The sequence below is a fragment of the Bombyx mori genome, chromosome 15 (genome assembly GCF_030269925.1).
Source record: "Bombyx mori chromosome 15, ASM3026992v2".
NCBI classification, from domain to species: Eukaryota; Metazoa; Arthropoda; class Insecta; order Lepidoptera; family Bombycidae; genus Bombyx; species Bombyx mori.
In genome coordinates this window covers 15,755,613-15,780,093 of record NC_085121.1, presented here as the reverse complement: position 1 = coordinate 15,780,093, position 24,481 = coordinate 15,755,613, and the positions used below count along the sequence as shown (strand labels likewise).

Sequence of the window (24,481 nt, the reverse complement as noted above, 5' to 3'; positions counted from 1 at the left end):
GATTTTTGCAAGTTTTAGACACAATTAAAACAACTTTTACGGTTTAGAACAACTTTTACGGTTTAGTTTTGCATTTTTTATTATCCTTATATCATTTTCGACGTTATGAAAATTTTACGGTTTTTTTTTTGGTCGCAGACGACAAACATTCACCCGTCGGAGATAATGAATTATCAATCGTAATTGATATTGATAAAACGCTGAATCTATGTAACTTTATAACAGTCCGAAGAATTGCTAAGTCCAAATTGACAAGCAAGGCATAGCGCTCGTAGGCTAGATAGCCTTCGGGACAAAATATTGTTGTGGTAGGTCGCGGGAGTCCACAGAAAGCGGTCAGTGCAGAAGTTTGTTTATCGCTTAGATATATGGACGAGCTCACGGCCCAGGTGCTAAGTGGTTAGCGGAGCCCATAGACATCTACAACGTAAATGCCTCCACCCTTCTTGAGACATGAATTCTAAGGTCTCACTTTTTTAACAGTACAGCGGCAGCCCCGCCTTTGAAACCGAAACGCATTACTGCTTCACGGCAGAAATAGGTGGGGTGGTGGTACCTACTCGTGCCGACTCACAAGACGTCCTACCACCAGTAAACATCGTTACACCAGGAGGTTTATGACCAGCAGTGGACACTGCACTGATAAGATTGTTTCTCTCGTACTAACTACGTAATGAAATCTGCCTTCAACTGTTTACCTAAACGCTATGACGAAGCTGAAGGGAATGCAAAGAAAGTGTGCTTTCTATAATTTGAATTTTCCAGCGCTTGCGCTGTTGGTAATGGAGTTCGGGTTTATTTTGGAATGTTGGCGAGGCTTTAGCAAAATAATATGGCGCTCAATGAAGTAATGAGTGTTGTGAAATTGATTCCTGTTTAGAATTGGGGAGCTACTTTGAAATGTTGTTTCTTTTTTGTGTAGATTCACACTGGGAGTTAGTCAAAAGTATAAAATTAGAACTAATAGAAGAAGAAGAAAAAGAATGCTCAAATCACTTATTAAAAATACGTTAGAAGCATTTAGTATTTAATGAATTCGAATTAAAAATCGAATAAAATACTGGTTAAAGATTTAACAACGTTATCCTTTGTAAAACTGCGAATTAAGTTGTGAGATTTCACACAAGATTTCACTCGTTTTATTGTTTCCTGAACCGAACTTATACCGAACTTGTAATTAACCCGTCCGAGAATTTCTTACCAATCAATCTTTGTACGCGAACTCCTTAATAGCCGCCCCTAATGTTGCCATGTTTAGCAGAATAAAAAAAACCGCGAAAATGGATGCATACATTAAAACGAGACTCGGAAGGTTCGATTCTAATGGAGCTCATTTTTTTTGTTCACACGTGCTCACGATTTGAAGCTTCTTAGACTTTTATCATTCTTTATGAGCATTTAAGCCGTAGGTATGTTCATCATCATACTTTCTTTAGATAATTAAAAAACTTTATGAAGACGTACACGGCTTACCTAATATCCCCTCAATTAAACAACACAACATTCCACTGTCCTGAGACTTTAGCCTCATGCCTGAATGTGGTAGGGGTGTCACGCTACGACTATGTGAAACTTTGGTTTATCTACATAAAAATACTCGTATGTTGAGTTTGTTAATCTATTTTACTGGTATAATCTGTGTCATTGCATTTTCCCTCCATTACTGCTGCAAAATTTCTACAGATCGTTTGTGTCTAAAAAAGTAATGTTTAATAAATTCTATAAAACTATCCAAGTTATTATTTAAATACGATAAAGTGGGTGAACAAACATATTTTGGTCCTTATCGATTAATTTCTATTTAATTAACTAATTAATTTTAATTTAACTTAATTAACTTTACAAATACATACGTCTCGAATATACACTAAAAAAGGGGCTCAAGCTCATCTTAGATTTTTTTGATTCAACATTCAAGATATCTGAAAGTGGCACATATCTTGAAGTGCGGAATACTGTCCCTAAGGTGAAATGGATTCACGTCGATTAAGCCCCAAGCTTTTTTGTAACGCTTCGGAGAAGCATGCTAACTTCCTTGGTATAAATGGAAGTTCATCCACAGTTCAAGAGCTATCAGCTGATTCTGTGACAAATATTCGAAGGTACGCCATGACCATCTAAAATGAATACCTCGGGTTCTTTTAGAAATAACATTGATGAAGAATTGTTTTGTTTAACATGACATCACTGTTTCTAATTACTGTTGATTTAAATTAAAATAGATAATATTTTAATGTTAATAATCAGACATCAATCCCACTACGCCAGAGCCTCCTCAAAATATTTTCGCGCATGGCAACCCAATATAATTCTGAAACTGGTAATTTCTCCGGAATGCCCGCCTCGCTCTGATTGTCTAATTATAAAAGAATTCGCGGATGCGTCATCTCAGTCCCTTTATTTATATGGAATCTGTTGCCCGACCACTTGAGGGATAAATAAAAAAATAAAACACGTTCGCATGCTAAGTTTAATGACACTTACGCTAGGGAAGAGAATGCGATTTGTAATCTAAGATAACTTCTTCCTTTAATTTCATTATCAATATATATAATTTGATTAATGAACTAACAGAAGCAAAATGAATTGAGAAACGCTTATTTGACTTAGTAAAATAAAAATAATAATTAAACAGTCATCTCTGATTCCTAGTTACTAAAAACAGATTAGGCAATTGTTGGATGATATTTTTAAATATATTAATTTTATTATTATACTACATCTACTAATAAATAAGTAGGACCGTTGCTTTGAGTTTTTGTGAATGATATTATTATGATGCTTATATGTACACATAAAAACAATTACGTGTCAGTCTTATAGATAATATACATAATATGTAGAATCATTATCAAGTGAGCCAATAGGCGCTTCAGACCTAAACCCTTCGCTAAGCTCGCCTTTTCTTCTTAATTCACAAACTAAGCTTAAACACTTAGATAGTATCAGAAGTAGTGTCATTTATCGATCATACTAACAATTAAATATCATTTCTCTACCTAAACTATTTAAAAACTAATATTCGTAATCTGTAACAAATTATATCGATATTGTATCGATAACGTATGAATATGAGTTATCGATGTTTAACGACCTCACTATAAATGCATTCCACATTCGCAGTGCACGCTACATTAATAGTTTTATATAAATAGATAAAACTGTATAGCTACGAACGATAACTCGCGCGGAAGCACTTTACGATTTTATTTTATGTATTATTTGATAGCTTCGAAAATAATCTATATGATTTATAAATCATAATTGTAATATTCACTAATTTTGTCAGTACGTACTATAAAAAGTTTTTTATTGAGCTATCTATTGTCTGATTTATTTTGAAATCGTTGTTTTTTTTTTTTTAAATAGATTAACAGATTCTGTTTGTTAGCACATTAAATATTAATAAATTAATGTAGAATTTAATTTAAGTTATTTACTTAAAAACTTTATAAATAACGAATACAATTTAAAATACCCTGTCAACTTCTAACATAGTTGCTTCGCGCGACTCATTCTTACTAAATAAGCTAAAATGTATATCGTGAATTCCATTATAATTAGTCATCAGAATCTGTTCACTATCGTAATAGTCTATTATATCATAAACTATATTTATCCACACAATTTAAAATAGAAGCATGGCTGTTTTATAAGAAACTAGCTAATGCCCGCGACTTCGTCCGCGTGGAATAGTTACTTTGGCATAACGCTAAATTTTACCCGCCTCTTCATTTATGTAGAATCTGAAAATATTTTTGAATAATAGAGAATGTTAAGGAGCTATTTAAGGTACCAAAATCACACTTTTTAACCGACTTCAAAAGAGGAAGCTATCAATACGACCATAATTTTTTATGTTCACCGATTTCTTGAGAACGCTTGAACCGATTCTGATAATTCTTTTTTCTTTTTTTTTCCGAAAGAGAATTGTCATAGACGAAATTTTGGCTGTAGTCATCATAGAACAAAATATATTTGACAGATGCTTGAACCTCGCCAACGAAATTTTCATATATCTGAATAGCATATGGACCGTCAATCTACCGAGCAATTTCACCCGCTCGGTGGAAGATCTAATACTGCTTTTACGGTTTAGTCGTCTGTGTCCACGAAAACTGTAAACTATTTGACTCAACATCGGAAATAATAAAATGAAAATTTCTAAAAGCGAGATGAAACCGTAAGTTTTAACTATGAATAGATATTTTACATTTCGGATATAAATACGTACATTCTGGACGCTAACAAATTTAAGATTATTTAAAAACAATCTTAAACGGGCTAAAACAAATTACAAACCAATTTGTCTCTTCAAATCGCTTTCCGTTCACGCTTATAATAAATCTCGCTATTTTCAGGGCCCACTCCCTTCATCCACCCAAGTCACGTTCGCTCACACGAATTCCCTACGTCTCTTGTTACTTCATTAATATGCGTGTGCAGTAGCCGGTACATACCTTCCTAAGAAAATGGATTCACAAAAACACCTATTTTCAACCTTATCCTTTCGAAGTTAGAATCTAATATAAAACGTTGACTTAAAATAACGCGGCGGATCCCTTTGCGTGTATTTAATTTCCAAAAACAAGAAGCTTTATGTTGTTATAAATTGTAACGCGCGTGAGGTAGTTTGTAAATGGTTTTTACTACAATACTTTTCACGCATTTGAAGTCCAGTAGAAGAGGCATTTGCCATGGGTATTTTTTGTGGTGGGAGGATAGGTGGTGGCCTAAGGTTTTCCAGCTTCTCCAGGATGGATAGGCGAGCACGGACTCAGCCAGGACGGAAAGAGGTTTGCTAACAGTTGTCGGAGCGTCTATGAAAGAAACTTGAGAGCGTCTATGAAAGAGACTTGACAGCTCCTTCTACTACAGGATCGAAATCGCGACCCGTCGAGAAACTGACTGGGCTGATGCTATGGATTGATTCCGTATCGTACACTTTCTGCACATTGCTGTGAAACGTATGACAGTTTTCAATTTTTAAAGATCATAGTTTAGATTTCTTTCCGTTCCGGTGGGGGTTCGTGTTAGCAACATCGCCAGGTTTGAGCCCCGTGAGCTCACCTACTAGTTAAAGTTACGCTGATATGGTCTCTCTAGACCATCAGCTTGGGTAGGGAAAAAAAAACTCAAAATTTGCCTACGCTCGCGTCAAAGTGTTGCCATATACGGATCGTACGCTCCCAGTGTCCTCCTCCACAGCACAGAACGTATTTCGCAACATTAGACGAGTAAGTTTCAGTCAACACTCAACACCCACTGACGCTTGTTTCAATCGTAACCGCCATTAAAAGTACAGTAACAGGGAATCAATTAAATTACTTCTTATAAGCAAACATTAAATTCTCCAAAATTAAAATTAAATTCTCTCTTTAAAATTAAATTCTCCAAAAATATTTAGTTTCACAGTTAAAATAGTAAGTCGTCGTGGCCTAAAGGATAAGACGTCCGGTGCATTCGTATGAAGCGATGCACCGGTGTTCGAATCCCGCAGGCGGGTACCAATTTTTGTAATGAAATACGTACTTAACAAATGTCCACGATTGACTTCCACGGTGAAGGAATAACATCGTGCAATAAAAATCAAACCCGCAAAATTATAATTTGCGTAATCACTGGTGGTAGGACCTCTTGTGAGTCCGCACGGGTAGGTACCACCGCCCCGCCTATTTCTACCGTGAAGCAGTAATGCCTTTCGGTTCGAAGGGTGGGGTAGCCGTTGTAACTACACTGAGACCTTAGAACTTATATCTCGAGGTGGGTGGCGCATTTACGTTGTAGATGTCTATGGACTCCAGTAACCACTTAACATCAGGTGGGCTGTGAGCTCGTCCACCCATCTAAAAAATAATAAATAAATAAAAGTTGAACAGCGTCCCTTCGTTTGCCGCTAGGGGCGCTGTTCCATCAAGCGTTAAAAAAAAAAAAAAAAAGGGCGCTGTTCCAACTCGAGATATAAAATAAAAATATTTAGTTTCACAGTTAAAAATTCGATTTCACAAACAAAATACATACCACTGTCTCGTTCTTAATGAACCAGAACGTTTACAGAACAAGTTAATCTACCGTTAAATTATTCTTAACAGTACATTAACTACACAAAGTAATGAGTAGTTTTATTTAATCACTAACCTTTAGGAAAATAGTTGTAAATAAAGCCTTATAGGTTATGATACCTGGTGCCTTCAAATCCTGCGGGCACGTATCATTTTGTCTTCAGATACGTTCACAAACTTCCACGGGGAAGGAATGACGTTATTTAATTAAAATTAAAACTGCAAAAAATATAATCTGTGTAATTACTGGTGGTAGAACTTCTTGTGGACTTTTTGGCGGGAACGCGAGGAGTGAAGTTGTGTGATTTGTTTTATTTTGTCTATTTAGTGTTTCTTCGGGCTTAAATGTGTAATAATGGTGGTTTATTAACTGTTTAATATCTGTGAAAGTGCACAAATGTGGGAAAATGAAACAAAGCCGCTGAACGTAACTTCTCAGGATCCTCCAAAAAGAACACTGAAAAAATCCTAGTAAATGACCACCATTTTACTTAGATTATATTTCATCCCATTTCATTTCATTTAATTTCATCTCAATTGATTAATGTCTCAAATTAATCATCTTCATATAATTTCACTCCATAATATCATTTTTCATAAAAATATGAATATAAATTAAAATAAGACATGACTTTAAGGTCTCAGTTACCAGGTCATAAAATCCCTTAAAAAAAAGAACTTCTTGTGAACCCGCACGAGCTGCCAGTCCCGGAAACAGTAGTTTTGGCCTTAAGGGCGGAGCAGATGATATACAATTAAGATTTCGACTTCATGTCTGAAGGTAGGTGACGAAATTCACGTTGCGACGTCTATGAATTCCAATAACCACGTAACATTAGGTGGGCCAAGAGGTCGTTCTCTCGTATATGCAATAAAACAAACATAATTAGATATCGGATCGATCATATTATTTTCCAAAATGGCCGCGCACACTGTACGCGCACACGACTCATTTGAGGTCAACTTTTACGATTAGTTTATCATTGACTCTTCTAATGACACAGCGTGTAACATCATGTGTTTTTTGCTATTAACCACATCCAATATGTTACATTGAAAAACAAATATCAGTTCTACAATTTAGCAAAAAGATTATTATCTTTTTTTTATTGCTTAGATGGGTGGACGAGCTCACAGCCCACCTGGTGTTAAGTGGTTACTGGAGCCCATAGACATCCAACGTAAATGCGCCACCCACCTTGAGATATAAGTTCTAAGGTCTCAAGTATAGTTACAACGGCTGCCCCACCCTTCAAACCGAAACGCATTACTGCTTCACGGCTGAAATAGGCAGGGTAGTGGTACTCACCCGCGCGGACCCTCAAGAGGTCCTACCACCAGTAATTACGCAAATTATAATTTTGCGGGTTTCATTTTTATTACACGGTGTTATTCCTTCACCGTGGAAATCAATCGTGAACATTTGTTGAGTACGTATTTCATTAGAAAATTTGGTACCCGCCTGAGATTCGTTCTTGTTCAAACAATTCGAACCCCTTAAAACCCGTATAGAATTTTAAAATGGAAAATTGATTAATTTAGGTTGTAATAAACTTTTAAAGTGGAACAATTTAAATCCATTTTTCATAAGTTAAGTGCTCGTTCGACCTAAATATGTTACGTAACTTCGGCACATAGCGTTCTTAATTATGATTTATGGTTGTGAAAAGTTGTGTTATTTGTTACGGCGCCTCCACATTCACGCGAGAAGCAAAGGGCTCGCGACCTCGAGACGATGCTCATAGATAATACACATAAATTAATTATAGTTAAGCAACTCAAGCACTCAACAAAAATGTTTACGGACGTCGGCCACTAGATGGCTTCGTTTCGATTAGTTTCTCATTGCTCCTGTTAATGGCGGTAACAAATTACCTATCCTATATTTTACTTTTTAATGAAGGATTTTGTAAATTTTCAGAAACCACTAATTGATAAAATTTCATCAATTTGTCTATAACAAATAAAGACTTGTATGATTTATTAATTTGTTATTTTCTGTGTTTAACTTTAACTACATATAAGTTTAGGGGCATCCGCTACAAGATGTCGCTAGTTTCCATACAAAAAAAAATATTTGTCTTAAAGTATCGCAGTTTCAGGGCCCTGACGATGTTCTCCGATTTTGATACTCGTCAATTGAGCCGCGAGTGAACGTGAAAATGTTGCGAATGGGAAGCCTTTTTTTTCCTACCTAAGCTGACAGACTTGAGAGGCTATATCAGCGTCGCCTTAACTAGTAGGTGAGCACACGGGGCTCAAACCTGATGACGTTGCTAACACGAACCCTAGCAAGAGCCGTGCTTCGCAGAATCTACCACCGGAAACGCGACCCACTGAGAAGATCCGGCGAGAAACTCAGTGGGCTGTGGGAAGCCAGTATGCTTAATGCGAGTTTGTTAACTTCTCGAGTTGGAACGGCGCCTCTAGCGGCAAACGAAGGGACACTGTTCAACTCCACACAAATAGGAGTTAACATTTACGCGATAGAGAAGTTAAAAAACTCGCACTAAGCGTAAAAGTACACAGTTTGCGTAACTATTCGGTGCGCGAAAGCTATCCGCGAATATCACGCCTTATCGTCGTTCGCGAGAGGAGTGTGGAGCGCCCTTTTTAAAATTCAGTGCACGTCTATTGTTAGGACAGTTAATTGTATTTGATGGTTCTGTCTGGCAATAAGCATACGTAATTTCTCGGGATAAAACCAACTTAATTTAATAGAATAACATTTCCTTAACTGTTTTGACCTTAATATAATTATTTTAAGGATCAGTCTTGTTTGTTAATGGTAATTTATTATATATCGTATGCATACAGACATGTGCCTCGCAGTAAATGAAACAATGTGTCAAGTTCATTTGTAAATGTATTGATAAAACGAAAACATTTGAACAAATAAAATCGGTGACTTTTCACACAAATTTTATGTATTATCTGTGTCTACCACCACAGTATTATTTAAAGTAACTAGCCGCGAAAGCCTAATAAAATCTTTAAACGTTTTAAATTCAATAAAACCACGTCATTTTCAATGTATATATATCGTTGAAGTCACATTAGTTTATTAAATAAGACATCCTGTATCCTTGTATGGAGTAATGCGCCAACGCTATTGTTCAATTCCTGCAAGTCAGGTATTCGAAGTCACTGCGTCTAACAGTGTGTATCAAAACCCACTGATTAGTTATAGGCGATAGGGTAGGGTATTGGGAGCCTTCCCGAATAGATACCAACGTCTTGTATATTTCTGCCGAGAAATAGTCCGTTTTTCCACTTTTTAGGGGCGGTATAACCGGTTTAAAAGTGAAATAGGCAATGGATAGGGTAGGGTATTGGGAGCCTTCCCGAATAGATACCAACGTCTTGTCTATTTCTGCCGAGAAATAGTCAGTTTTTTCACTTTTTAGGGGCGGTATAACTGGTTTAAAAGTGGAATAGGCAATGTCAATGTATAATGCAATATTGCATATGAAATTTTACATTTCATACATACTCGTTGATTTTTTTAAAGTTTATTGAAAAACTTACGTGAGTGATAAGAATAGTTCTGATATAATAATTGGAGATGTTTCAGACGCGCCGGCTCCGGTTCTTTTAGTGATTCATGCGTCTTTGACCTTTCCGTTTAAAATAATACGAACACCGAGTCTACGAAAACCATTGAAAGTTAAAGATACTCGGCTACCACAGTGCAAACATATCGCAGTCGTTATACTCCATTCCGATCGATTCGTTCATCATTCGATCGATCGATCCTAATCTCTTCAAGATATCGAAAATAAAATAGAAATAGAAAATTGATAGTTCTCTAGAAGAAAACCGACGAAAGATTGAGTTTGCTACTGAAACATGCCAACACGATCTTAGTGAGCGTATTCGACTTTTTTAACTTCTCTCAAAATAAATGATAATTTAAATAGTTTAATAGCTCTCAGAATTTTAGAAAGAAAAATTAGTTAACATTACAATTTGTGTCGACCTTTAATAAGTAATGACAAAGTTTCTGCGGAAAATGGAGTAGCACTGCTGTCCAATAGTGCAGTCCAATACTTAAATAAAGTTACTAGGTAACCAGTTACATTCATAATAGTATTTACTGTATAAATCATGGTCTAAGAAATTAGCTGAATACATAAGCGTGTGCGGATACAATTAATAGGACTAGTACACAATGGGTGGGTGCGAGTGGGGCCCAAACAAATCCGCAACCCCACTCGGGTTAAATTAAATTTAGGTCCGACATTGTACTCTAGTTCGTTGACCGAGGTGAATGTTCTGTCGTAGACTTTTCTTTAGGGTATTGTTGTCTGAATAATACTTAGATATATCTTTATTTTAGGGTACCTAAAAGAATAAAATTATGTATGTGGTTCTTATGGTCGCGTTGAGTGGAACCCGTAGAGTATTATATTTTTAATTATTTTAAAACGTAAATGTATGTGGCGTGATTGTGTTTTGCAAATCGAGGGTTAAAAGACTGGTTTAAGCCACATTTCGCCCAATAGAACTGATGGTAGGATTTCTAGTGAGCCCGCGCGGGTAGGTACCACCACCCTGCCTATTTCTGCCGTGAAGCAGTAATGCGTTTTGGTCAGAAGGGTAGGACAGCCGTTATGTTGTAACTATACTGAGTTCTTAGAACTTTATCTCAAGGTGGGTGACGCAGTTATGTAGTAGATGTCTATGGGCTCCAGTAACCACTTAACACCAGGTGGGCTGTGAGCTCGTCCAACCATCTAAGCAATAAAAAATAAAAATACGCGACATTTATCTTTGTAATTAAAGGTGCGTTTTATTTGGTATCAGCATCAACATTTTGATGTTTTTAATTGAAATTCAATTAAGTATACTCAATTCAAATAGCTGACTGTAGAAGTTTTTTTGTTATGATGATATTTTTTCCAAATTTTAAACTTTAAATGGTTCCGCTGTAATGTTGCAAAAATGTCGCATAAACCAAATAGCCTTTCACCCGTCAATATGTGACTGTTTTTGTTTCTTGAGGCAAAGGGATTTTTTTCCATAGAGCTAATGTACAGACAGACAGAACATCGTTGAAAATAAGTAGTGCAAAAGTATGAGAACTAATTAGAACTTCGATCTCATAATTACAGATGATCGATTCTATTTAAATAGTGATTTCCATGGACCACGGCTAAAGGCCCGGTCGATTTTACGGTCGGCTGCAAATCTACGGCATTAAAAAAATGACGATATAAACAAAAACAAAATGTTTGCTATTGTTATTATTACTTTATGGTAACACGTCAGGGCAACAACAGATAGGCGTCTAAGATATAATCGTGCGGTAAGTTTTCTAAGCTGTAGCAGGTACGCGTCAGGGATGTGTTTGAACAATCTCCGCGCTGGGGACGGTATGTTTATTTGAATTTCATCACGTCGAGATTAAAGGAGGGCATTGCATCGATATAATCTATACGCATTCATAAATTTGGTGAGCGCAACTCGCGAGGGGAGAAAAACGTGAAATTTGTAAGATGAATATCACTGTGGTTTTTGAAGCCCTTAACTCTTAATAATATTGAACGCGGCAAGTGTCACGATTGTTTGAATTAGCTGGTGTGCATTTATGATAGAAAAGGACCACGCACAAACATGACAGCTTCGAGAAATGAATTTTAAATAAAAAAATTGACCAGTACAAGCCATACGCCAGTTTTTTTAGTAATTTCAAATATATAGATTTTTTGATATTCCCACATTGATGATGTACTAATTTGCGCAGACAATAGTCATCCACCATGCCACTAGGAATTCCGGGAAGTAATTAAAGGAGAGATACATATGTATAAATATATTATCACTACATAGTATAAAACAAAGTCGCTTTCTCTGTCCCTATATCTGTCCCTATGTATGCTTAAATCTTTAAAACTACGCAGCGGATTTTGATGCGGTTTTTTTTAATAGATAGCGTGATTGAAGAGGAAGGTTTATGTGTATAATAACATCCATTAAATAGTGGAGAAATCAATAATAAATTACAGTTTCCGAAGCGAAGCGAGGGCGGATCGCTAGTTTAATAATAAAGCAGTGTTCTCTTCGGTTTTCGCGAGTCAAAGATAAAACCACTTTTAAGGTTTAATTTCGCGTTTTTATTATCTGATCGGTGGTCATTCGTACGCGACCACGAAAACTGTAAAGTATTTGAAACTTCGGAAATAATATAACAACAATAAAAAATATTTAAAAAAACCGTACAAACAAATGCAGTTAGGAATTCTCAAATACACACCTAAAACTTTGAGCTCAGAACAAGCCATCATTTCGTAGTTCGGCTTCATTTCTCAAGGTTAGTATGCGCCCACGCTGTCTGTATTTGTTGTTTCGTATCATCAAGAGGATACATGCGAAGTAAAAAATTATCAACGATCAACTCACAAAAAAAAAAGTTATAAGAAACCCAGACGAATGCACGCACGTACGAGTCGCATCACACCCCAGATTCGTCACATCCACTTCCCTTTGGAAGCGTCACGACAAACATGAATATCAAGGCTGCAGTGAATCACAGACGATAGACACGTCTCCCCTAGTTTGGAGGGTGTTCGTCCTATGACATCGGTGCAAGTTATAAGATGCGAACTTAGATGAGACGCGAGATTGTTTATTTATCTTTATATATATATATATTTCTTCTGTTCGTGTGTTTGTCACTGAAATCCTCCCGGTCACCGTCCTCTTCGAACCCGTCTCTTGCGAGGGGCTCGACGAGCGAATTAACCCACAGACGTTTCTCGCCGGATTTTCTCAGTGAGTCGCGTTTCCGATCTGGTGGTAGATTCTGCGAAGCACTGCTCTTGCCAGGGACAGTGTTAGCACCACTCCGGTTTGAGCCCCGTGAGCTCACCTACACGTTAGGGCGAAGCTGAAATAGCCTCTCAAGGCTATCAGCAAAGGTAGGAAAAAAAAGAACTCCTCCTAAACGGCTGAACCGATTTGAATTATTTTTTTTGTATGCGTTTGCGTGGCACCCTGGATGGCTTAAATTCACAAATCAGCCCGGCAGATGGCGCTGTAGTCGGTATCTAGGTTATTTATCTTTCCTAGAAATAATTTATATGGCAAAACAACGTTTACTGGGCCAGCTAGTTTGACAGTAAATTTTATGGTTCAACCAGAATTAAGGGGTTGCAGTAATGGACTTTGGGACTGTTTGTAATGTCTTTTATTAATGTGATGTGAAGTGAAAAGTACCTTTTCCCTATTTCCACCCATTACGTCAGTACTGTAATCTACTAATTTGGATTAAGATAGGGATTATTACCATAGAAACCAAAGATCTTGGGGTAGAGAAAAAGAGAGAGTATAAAATTAAAACAAATGAAAAACATGGTATTATACAAAAAGTAGATTAAGCGATCTTAGTGCTAAGAAAGAACTCGTCTATATCTGACCGATCATTAGGTGGACAAGAAACATCTAAAGATATAAATTATATCGCGTCATACTTATTGATTGTAAAATATATATATTTGTAATATATTGGCACCATGTATGTAATACAATGATAATGTTACTATTTAATAGATAAAAATAAATAAGTACGTAAATATCACATTTTAAACAAATACTTATGATAAATGCAATATACAAAAGCTACATGAATCAGACATTACAACTAAATACAAACTAGATAAATTGATTGTAGTGGTACCACTACTATAATAATTAAATCGATGGAATATAGTTGAAAGACTTAGGAAATATGTACCTACAATCTAACGGCTCAAAATTTCTCAAACTATCCTTTTCCGATAGTTTTTTTTTTATTGCTTAGATGATTGGACGAGCTCACAGCCCACCTGGTGGTAAGTGGTTACTGGAACCCATAGACATCTACAACATAAATGCGCCACGCACCTTGAGATATAAGTTCTAAGGTCTCAGTATAGTTAGAACGGCTGCCCCACCCTTCAAACCGAAACGCATTACTGCTTCACGGCTGAAATAGGCAGGGCGGTGGTACCTACTCGCGCGGACTCACAAGACGTCCTACCACCAGTAATTACGCTAATTATAATTTTGCGGGTTTGATTTTTATTACACGATGTTATTCCTTCACCGTGGAAGTCAATCGTGAACAATTGTTAAGTACGTATTTCATTAGAAAAATTGGTACCCGCCTGCGGGATTCGAACACCGGTGCATCGCACAAATTGGTATTCCAACGTAAGTGATACACACACTAACATTATTTGTTACTTTTTATGTACGAGATTACCCGAAACTTGTTCGTCAATGATGTGAATTTCTTTTCACTTGCACCACAACATAACCTGTCAGGTTTTAATAATCATAAATAACTACCCTATGACCACATGCTAAGGATCATATTCGTCCGTCATTCGTTACGTTATATTTATATGCAATTCAAAAATAGATAAGTCTTGTTTATCCCGCAAACGTTGTTTTAATCACGATTCAAACGAGAGATTACTTTGATTTTTGTTAAATGCGCATGCTGAGGATTGATTGAGATGTGCAGATGCGCCCCGTAAAACTAGAATACATGGATATAATTAATCTTTTTTTTAATACGCTTTTATTAGCTTCAGACGTATGTATGTTTGTAACGGAATCTTTGAACATGATTTTGACCCCCTTCAAAACGTCGGATTAACTCGAAATTTGGTATACTTTGGACCGATGACAACTGAATATTTAAAAAAAAAATTAAAAAATAATAATGAAAAATTTAAATTCAACTAAAAAATGAAAAATACATAATAGTTTAAAAAAACTAACAAAATACGCTTTTATAGAAAATCCAACTAAAGAATATTAAATAAATTTTAATAAATTTTAATTAAAAATAGTGTAAGAAAAAATGATTTTATTGTAAAAAAAAGCGTGGGGTGCATGGTATTAATCACGGAATAGATAAATAAGGTTGGAAAGGCCTTTGCTCTAATTTTGTATTAGAACCAGTGTCGCCGCTTCATCCCCACTATTTTAATTTCTACACATACACATACTGTGATTACAAGCATTTCGCACACAACAAAAACACCCACACATAAATCTCAGGACAGATATTCGTTCGCAAACTAGCACAAAACACCCGTAGGCATACACACTCACACACGCAAAAAGGCAATAAAAATGTTCATACACGCTAGTGCTTGATAAAATCGATATTCTTTATCGATAAATTATCTGATGAATGAATGGAGAAAATGAAACATGAAATAAATATTGAAAAAGAAAACTATTTTACTTTTATTAATTACAAATAGTCACTGTCCCTGGAATAAAACGTATTTGTTAAGCAGTTGGCGCTTGCTATTAATTGCGAATGAATTTTTCAAAACTAAGTGTATTCTGATTTTTTATGGTAAAATAATTTTCAGTAAAATGTTTAGAGCAAATAGTACTCGTCTTTGTCTCCAGTTTCTCTACCTGTCACGTCAATCCATTGTTCCCTGGCGTTAGGTTCTTTAGGAAACCTAAAATTTTTAATTTACTGCATAAGTCAAATAGCATTTTACTTAGATTTTAATACGTCTTAGACAATATAGTAAATGCCCGTAAATGAGAGGTCTACATGTCCCTTTATATTATACCTTCACATTAATTCAATGATAATAATTCAATAATAATAATACATATTTATTTTACTCAAAATACGTCTCACTAAGAATATACTAGGTATCATTAATTAAATATAAAATAATGCAAAAATTATCCATATCAAATGTAAATATAGTCGAGAATTCTGTCGATGATTTTATTTCACCACATGGTCACCTCACTATCGACAAACTGCACCACGGCCAATCAGGGCAAAGGCCGAAATTTCAAAGATTGAAGTGTAGAGAACGCAATGCATGTAGTACATTGGAAGCTGACTTGGTCATTGCGTTCATTGGGCGAGTACACATCGCGCAATGTATCCTATTTATAACTTGCTGCAATAATATTGTTAATGTTTGGAATTTCATAATGCTCAGTATATTTTTATGTTTTAGACAAATAATATTGTAATTAAATGGTAATTTCGACTTACCGATCGAAAGATATACCTCCTCGCTCTATACTTGAGGTCTGATTTTTTGTTTTACAAGTTATAATTGCACAACACGGCACTATAAAGCGGAGATCTGTTCGCCAAAGTAGTCCGAAGCGCACTAAACGCGGTGAATGAAAGAATCGGTCGAGTTATGTTTGTACAATCATAACTGTGGCACGCTTGCCCCGCATACATTACCATTCCAACCTTATTTATCTATTCCGTGGTATTAATAGTGAAATATTTTATGAACAGATATGAGTAGAAGGGTTATTTTGATAATGCCCTGAAAAGCTTTTTTTAAACTATTATTTATTTTGTTAAATGCGCATGCTGAGGATTGATTGAGATGTTCAGATGCGCCCCGTGGAACTAGAACCCATGGATATGAGTAATCTTCTTTTCTAGTGCTGAATATGAGAGTTTCTAGATTAAACCTCTGCCGTAGACTTTTGGTTTATTTATTTATTTAGACACACCAACAGCAATACACACAAAACATTCAAGCTTAAAATTATAATGTATTAAAAATTAAGTACTGGTATGTAAGCCATTTACAGGCATGTACAGCAATCTCTTATAACACAGTATGACATGTTTTAGCAATTTTACAAACAGCTGAAAAATAGGCTAAATTGAAATGTTAACAGAACGACCAAAAAAAATTTGAAAATAGCATGAAAACAAGAGTTAACTACTTAAAATTCTCTCATCAATTATAAACAAAGGAACTTGGATACTAGTTTGTTTTTGAGACCGGGACACGTGTCGTTAAAAATGTCGATGCCGTCAATTAATGCACATATTTGGTTATATTCACTACAAATCTTTGATAAAGGGGAATATCTAAGGAGGTTTGTTCTACTTGCAGGAATATGGAAAATTTTAGTGATAGGATGCCGTGGGCAGTGGTATGGAACGCTAAAGTTGATTTTCTGAAGTGGCTACAATCTATGCTTCCGGAAATTAGTTTTTTTAGGAACATGATATTAATTATTCTACGACAGTTGCCGAGCGATATCATTTTAAAATGTTTAAGACGTAGATCATATGTGGTACGGTAAGATATGCTAGAAGAATGGAATGCCAAGTGCCTAGTGAATGCACGCTGTACGCTTTCAATACGCTGCGAGTAAGTAGCGTAATGGGGATCCCAAACTACTGATGCGAACTAAAGTTGACTGCGAACTAGCGAGTTATATAATATTATTTTAGTGTTTGAGGACATAAATCCCTTAGTATTTCTTTTTAGGAATACCATCATTCTGGCAGCTTTAATAACAATTGCATCAATATGTGCTTTATCGTGATTATCAACATTAAAGGTCATGTCTAGTCGGACTTCTTATGAGTCAACTCTTTATTCTCAATCTTCCTGCACATATCTTATTACGGTAATAGCATTTATGTTAATAAGTCTGCAGGGATCAGCGCTGTCGTGTCGCTTGTTTCTGTCGTACAAAGCAGTGTGTGTTCAACTATGAAAGTGCACGTCAATGACCTTGATCTGTCAAAGTTCGATAAAAAAGTATGGATAGCAACAAAAAAAAGTCTTTTTTTTTAGTGATTTTTTTGCCTAATTATTAAGATTATTAATATGTTTGTTTTAATGAGTCATGCGCACCTATATAGTTTTCTTGATATGTTGAGTAACTTTTGAGGTAAATGAAACACGAATTTAATTAATATAAAAAAAAAATCAACCTATTTAAAAATCAAGGCTGCTATACTGTCGGGCCCTATAATCTATGGATGGGCGACGATGATGATTACTCAAACAGTGGGATGAATGGAATCGGCAAATTCGAATATTTGGATTATAAATTAATATTTAAAAATTCCTATCTTTTTTAACTGACTTTACCTATTTTTTTCGGTTTGACAGCTATGACGTCACAATATGGCGCAGGTCCATGCACATTCTTATTTGAAAAGCAATAAAACGATAAATTTTTGTAGTTGTTATTCTAATGCCTTTAAGATTTTGTAAGTCCGTACGGGTAAGTATGACCACCTCCCTACGTATTTCTGCCGTGAAGCAGTAACGCGTTTCGGTTTGAAGTTTGAGCACCCGTTTTACTGTAAAAGCTGAGACTTAGGACTCGTGTCTGAAGGTGACCACTTAACACCAGATGGCTCCTCCATATATATTAGAAAAAAAATCGTTATGTGTTAAAGACACAAGTGACATTATCAGCGGTGACTGTCGTAATAATTGGTGAACGTCGATTCCTTTGCATATTCACCACACTATTACGAGTCTTTTACGTCACTTTTATTAGTACACGAGATTTATTAGTTTATCGAAATATCTGGCGCATAGTTAATTAAAAATACCAACATAACGAAATGTGGAAGACTATTAAAAACTATATCTATAATTATTTTTGAGTTACATGAACTTTGTTATTAATTAAATATAATAATAGTTTTATTAGTGCATTCGTTTGTAAACAAAGTCATCGATATCAATTAATTTGATTAATTAAGTACGTCAGCAATATTCATTTGCACAACATTCACATTATGAACTAAACAATTAAACACTCGCTGATATTGAATTACGACCATAAACGTTCACAACATCTATCGGTGATTGTCTTGTAGCTACATGCATAATAAAATGCAACGTATCTAGACAGAAATAGAAAACATAGAGACATATTAATTCATCAAACTAATAAACATATTAAATCAAAAATTCATCGGCCCATTCTTCTTCTTCTCCATCGCTCCCTCATTGCTGAGAATCGTGACTCCGTTTTAGCTTGTCGACTGTCAGCCTCCATCGGCTCCGGTCAGTTGCCTGGTGTAGTGCAGCGCTAAGTGGTCCGCTGGTTTGCTCGGAGATCTGGTCGGACCAACGTTTGGGGCTCCGGCCTCTAGGACGTTTTCCTTCTACTTTTCCAGTGACCATCAGACGTATCATCGGCCCATACCATTCCCGATATGATTATACCTACTGTGAATAGATTGGACATTGGCAAAAGCTTTTTTGATGTGATAGCAATAAATAAATAAATCGATAAAAACCGGCTGCACGCACGAAAAAGTGTCACGTTCCGCCTGAGCCCGAACCGGAGCGTGCGAGCAAGAGCGCGGAACAAGCGATAGAGAGGCAAGATCGGCCTAAGCGTTGACTTGTAACACATTTGTCTCTCTTCTCGCGTGACGTCAGCTAACAATTCGAATAGTTCTGCTACTGACATTATCAGGTAAAACTATCGTCCGTAAACCGATTTTACAGACAACCAATCATTTTTTTTTTATTACCGTTCAAACATTGTATTTGTAGTAGTCTATCTATGGGACGCTTCGTTGCGCTTGACAAATGCTTAAATTTTGTATCAATCAATCAATAATATATTGTTACAATACCTAGCTAGAGAATCGGAATCGACAAGTAAGCCCTCTTCATGTGTAATAATGCAATAAAGGGCGAACAAGGCGGATGTTTAAACTTATTTGTGACGCCGATGGGGTCGTACCAACCCTTAGATGAGGAAATCGTTATGTGCCTATTGATAAAACATTAAATTATATGGCAATTTTATGTACTTTTTTCTTTTTAACACGTCTTTTATTAGCTTGGTATGTGCGTATGATTGTTTGTATGTGACAAAATATTTGAACGACTTTTTCATTGATTTGAAGATGTTCATTTACTCGAATTTACACACGCATCAGGGACCGATCGACGAGCGTCCTAAACCGTAGACACAACCCACTGAGTTTCTCGCCGGATCTTCTCAGCGAGTCGCGATTCCGATCCGGTGGTAGATTCTGACTGCTCTTGCTAGGGCTAGTGTTAGCAAGTTCTCTCAGGTTGAGCCCATGAGCTCACCTACCTGCTCGCGAGAAACTGGAATAACTCCTTACGCTACCAGCGATAGGGGAAAAAAGGATCAATGTAAATACAATGAAGTCGTCGTGGCCTAACGGATAAGACGTCCGGCGCATTCGTGTTTAGCGATGCGCCGGTGTTCGAATCTCAGGCGGGTACCAGTTTTTCTAATGAAATACGTACTCAACAAATGTTCACGATTGACTTCCACGGTGAAGGAATAACATCGTGTAATAAAAATGAAACCCGCAAAATTTTAATTTGCGTAATTACTGGTGGGTAGGACCTCTTGTGAGTCCGCGCGGGTAGGTACCAGCACCCTGCCTATTTCTGCCGTGAAGCAGTAATGCGTTTCGGTTTGAAGGGTAGGGCAGCTGTTGTAACTATACTTGAGACCTTAGAACTTATATCTCAAGGTGGGTGGCGCATTTACGTTGTGGATGTCTATGGGCTCCAGTAACCACTTAGCACCAGGTGGGCTGTGTGCTCGTCCACCCATCTAAGCAATAAAAAAAAACAATATATTTAAAATATACCTTTATTAATGTTCTAAGTCTGTGCACACGTACCTTGCCTTCATTCCCGCAATGAACCAAAGGGAAACGGGGGTGACTGAAAATCAGCGCTGTTCGATTTATCGATCTTGAACAGCATTAGCTGAGCCACCTCCTTATGCCTTTTTCTCTTTTTTTTCTTTTCTTTTATTTGTATTTTATTTTATTTTATGTGAAAGGCAATAAATAATTTTATTATTATTATTAATGTCTTAATCAGTTAAATAATTGTTAGTTCGATCTGCTTGCTCATGTGTTTTCGTGTTTTTTTTTGTGTTCAAATTACATATGAGGCTGTCAGCGCAAAAGTAGCCTAAACTTATCATAGTCAGTATGGAAATAATGAGGTTTGAACTTACTTTTACACTGTTTCGTTGGCAAAAACAATACGCACGAAATTAAGTTTTTACAAAGCCATCTGTTGTCTATGGGTCAAACTAGGGATAGGCCGGTTTTACATTAAAATTGATTATGTTTTAAATAAATTGCATTATCTAAGCACGAATATGAAAATTTGTGGGTTCGGTCACTTTGGTGCTGACGGCCACATATTATAGTTAATTTATGATGAATTTTGAAGTCGTCGTGGCCTAAAGGATAAGACGTCCGGTGCATTCGTATGAAGCGATGCACCGGTGTTCGAATCCCGCAGGCGGGCACCAATTTTTGTAATGAAATATGTACTCGACAAATGTTCACGATTGACTTCCACGGTGAAGGAATAACATCGTGTAATAAAAATCAAAACCCGCAAAATTATAATTTGCGTAATCACTGGTGGTAGGACCTCTTGGGAGTCCGCACGGGTAGGTACCACCACCCCGCCTATTTCCGCCGTGAAACAGTAATGCGTTTCGGTTCGAAGGGTGGGGTAGCCGTTGTAACTATACTGAGACCTTAGAACTTATATCTCGAGGTGGGTGGCGCATTTACGTTGTAGATGTCTATGGGCTCCAGTAACCACTTAACATCAGGTGGGCTGTGAGCTCGTCCATCCATCTAAGCAATAAAAAAAAAAAAAAAAGATTTAATCACCAAAAAGTGTCACGTGTACATGATATGGCACCATCATCCTCCTTATTTCTTGGCACAAACTCATAAGCCACTCCGCTTATGTCACCAAAATCGTGTCAATTGCCAAAACTGACGAAGCACTAATCTAGTGATATTTCTTTCTTCCACAGATGCAGATCAGCTCTGCTTGAACCATGGCTGTTGCGGGCCTAATTCAAGGCAGAGGCTAACGCAACAGGCCCGGTCGCAGCTTGAGGCGGCGCTGCGCAGTGAACTCAGCAAGCTGTCTGACATGCTGTTGAACAGAGCCAACAAGTTCGATGGTAAGTGATGCGTACAGTCAAAACTATCTTTAAGGTTTTATTGCGCGTCTTTTATTGTCATTACAGTAAAGGCTTTTTATCTGTAGGGTATAAGTTTCGTAAACTGGTGGTAGGACCCCTTGTGAGTTCGCACGGGTAGGTACCACCAACCCGCCTATTTCTGCCGTAAAGCAGTAATGCGTTTCGGTTTGAAGGATGGGGCATCCGTTGTAACTATACTGAGACCTTAGAACTTATATCTCAAGGTGGGTGGCGCATTTACGTTGTAGATGTCTATGGGCTCCAGTAACCACTTAACACAAGGTGGGCTGTGAGCTGGACCTCCCATCTAAGCAATAAAAAAAATGCCGCGAATACGAATATGGGATTATAGGAGACACGTTTCTAGACGATAAAAGAAAAAACATACTTTAAGCAAACTAAGGTCTGTTTAACTAACTAAGGTCTGTTTTACTTTTTATTAGTTCTTTTGACGAGGCGCTAACAAAGAACATTCGGATTCGGACATGGATACTATAATAATATATTGGAATCCCTTTTATCAATTGTGTATGCACCGATGGACAGATCGGATACACGAATAAAGAAATCTTTAGCCGCATATAGGAATTGGGTCGCATTTTATTTAATAGGCGAATAGTGAAAACGCGTATGAAGGAGCTTTTATTATATACTAGCTGACCCGGCATACTTCGTAGTGCCTCAATCGATAAATAAAAGACCTAAACTTTATTTAATTCCGAGAATATTCATATTTATCTTCCTTTTAAACCTTCTCTGGACTTCGACAAATAATTCAAGACCAAAATTAGCCAAATCGGTCCAGCCGTTCTCGAGTTTTAGCGAGACTAACGAACGAACAGCAATTCATTTTTATATATATAGAAGAAGAAGAAGAAGATTATTGCCGACGTATCATTTAACAGTATTCATGGTGACCCACGGACTGTGATTGCAATTGAGAGTCAACGTTTGAATATTCTGCGGCACAATATATAACTCTGCGTCATTCAAGACAGCCATCATGTGCCGATGATTGATAGCTCGAACATCATCGCTCGCCTTTAAATGTTTTCATAACGTAAACTAGTTTAAATATCCGTCAGTTGCATGCAGATAAAATCCAGATGCAAATTGATTTTTTGATGAATAACACGTTACGATGCTAACGAAATTAAATTTTCTAAATTGAATGTGGTGCAGTGCAGCCTCAGTGTGCTTTAAATAGGTATGTCACTCCGATTGGGATAATACAATAATAAAAACAAATAGAATACTAGCAGACCCGGCCACACGTTGCTGTGGCTAAGGTTTTTGTTTCTAAATAACACGTGGCCGGCTATGTTAATAATAAAAATTAACAAAGTAAGAACAATTGGATTTCACTGAAATTCACTGAAGAAATTAAATTTACTACGAAATAAATTTCACTTATACTTTAGCTTCAGCAACACGTGGTGTTTATGCCATTAAATTGTAGCTTATGTGTAACGTTGGTATTTTTAACACAGCACCATCTATGAGATATTAATGTCAGAAAGTATTACAATTCTCTGTAAAACTATTGCGACCATTAATCGAAATAAAAATCATCCTATGGCCTAAGTTGGAACAAAACACATATTTAAAAAAAAAGAAAATTAAAATCGGTTCAGTAGTTTGGGTGTTCATCGCGGACAAACAACGTCACACATAATTTATATATGTATAATAAGATGATGACTTTCTTGTAGCTTTCGTAATGTCATTACTAGATTAATGACACGTCATTTCAGATCCTCCAGATCCACTATTGGGGTTTTTAGGTACTTCAAGAACCGATCAGCGTTCTTGTCGAAGCCGTCGCTTACGACAAAGCGTTCGGCGAACAAATTAACCCTCAAACACAATCCACTGAATTTCTCGCCGGATATTCTCAGTGGACGCGATTCCGATTCGGTAGTGGATTCAGCGAAGCACTGCTCTTGCTAGGGCTAGTGTTAGCAAATTCGTCAGGTTAAAGCCCCGTGAGCTCACGTATTAGCCTGGTTGATTAGATTAAAAGGCCCTCTAGATTACCAGAATAGGTAGGAAAAAATTAATAAAAAAGAGTAATGGAAATATTTATCTGTTTTACGTTCACTTTTTTTACTTCCATGCGTGAGACTTCGGATCATGCACTCATTTGATTATTTAATTTAAGTAATAAATTGTACGTAAGGTACTTTGTAATTCACTCGCGATAGAAGTGAAAGCTTGAGTAGTATTCTATCTCATTCTATCACAGGTTAAATTCTATATTTGTTTCGTTTTAGTGTCGCTTATTTGTTTTAGTTCCATACGCCTATCTACGACCATAAACTTATATACCTAAAAATACAATTAAAAATATTTTCCTTTACCTGTAAACCGAAGTAAGATGGAAACGCAATACTAAGACGCCGTCTACTTCAATAAAACGGAGTAAATTTAATTTCGTTTATCTTCCCATACACTTACGGGTCTAACAAGAAATGAAGTCGAGAAGAAATACGTCATAATATGTACGCTTTAGTTAACATTTCTTGACAAATGTAAATGTTTAGTCTCCAGTGTGCGTACTGTTTTAATCATTATGATCCATTGTTTCATAAAGTTATAAATGAACGATTTAGCGGTGACGGAAGCACTGT

General features: G+C 36.6%; 1 protein-coding gene across 1 annotated transcript in view; it reads left to right on the top strand.

Annotated features, from left to right (window-relative positions):
- LOC101745556 (glypican-4) overlaps positions 1–24,481 on the top strand; it is a 121,137-nt gene that overhangs the window by 67,280 nt on the left and 29,376 nt on the right. Inside the window, exon 3 of the mRNA XM_004923048.5 lies at positions 21,678–21,830. Within this exon, the coding sequence (XP_004923105.3) occupies positions 21,678–21,830 (153 nt within the window). The remainder of the gene's footprint in view (positions 1–21,677; positions 21,831–24,481) is intronic.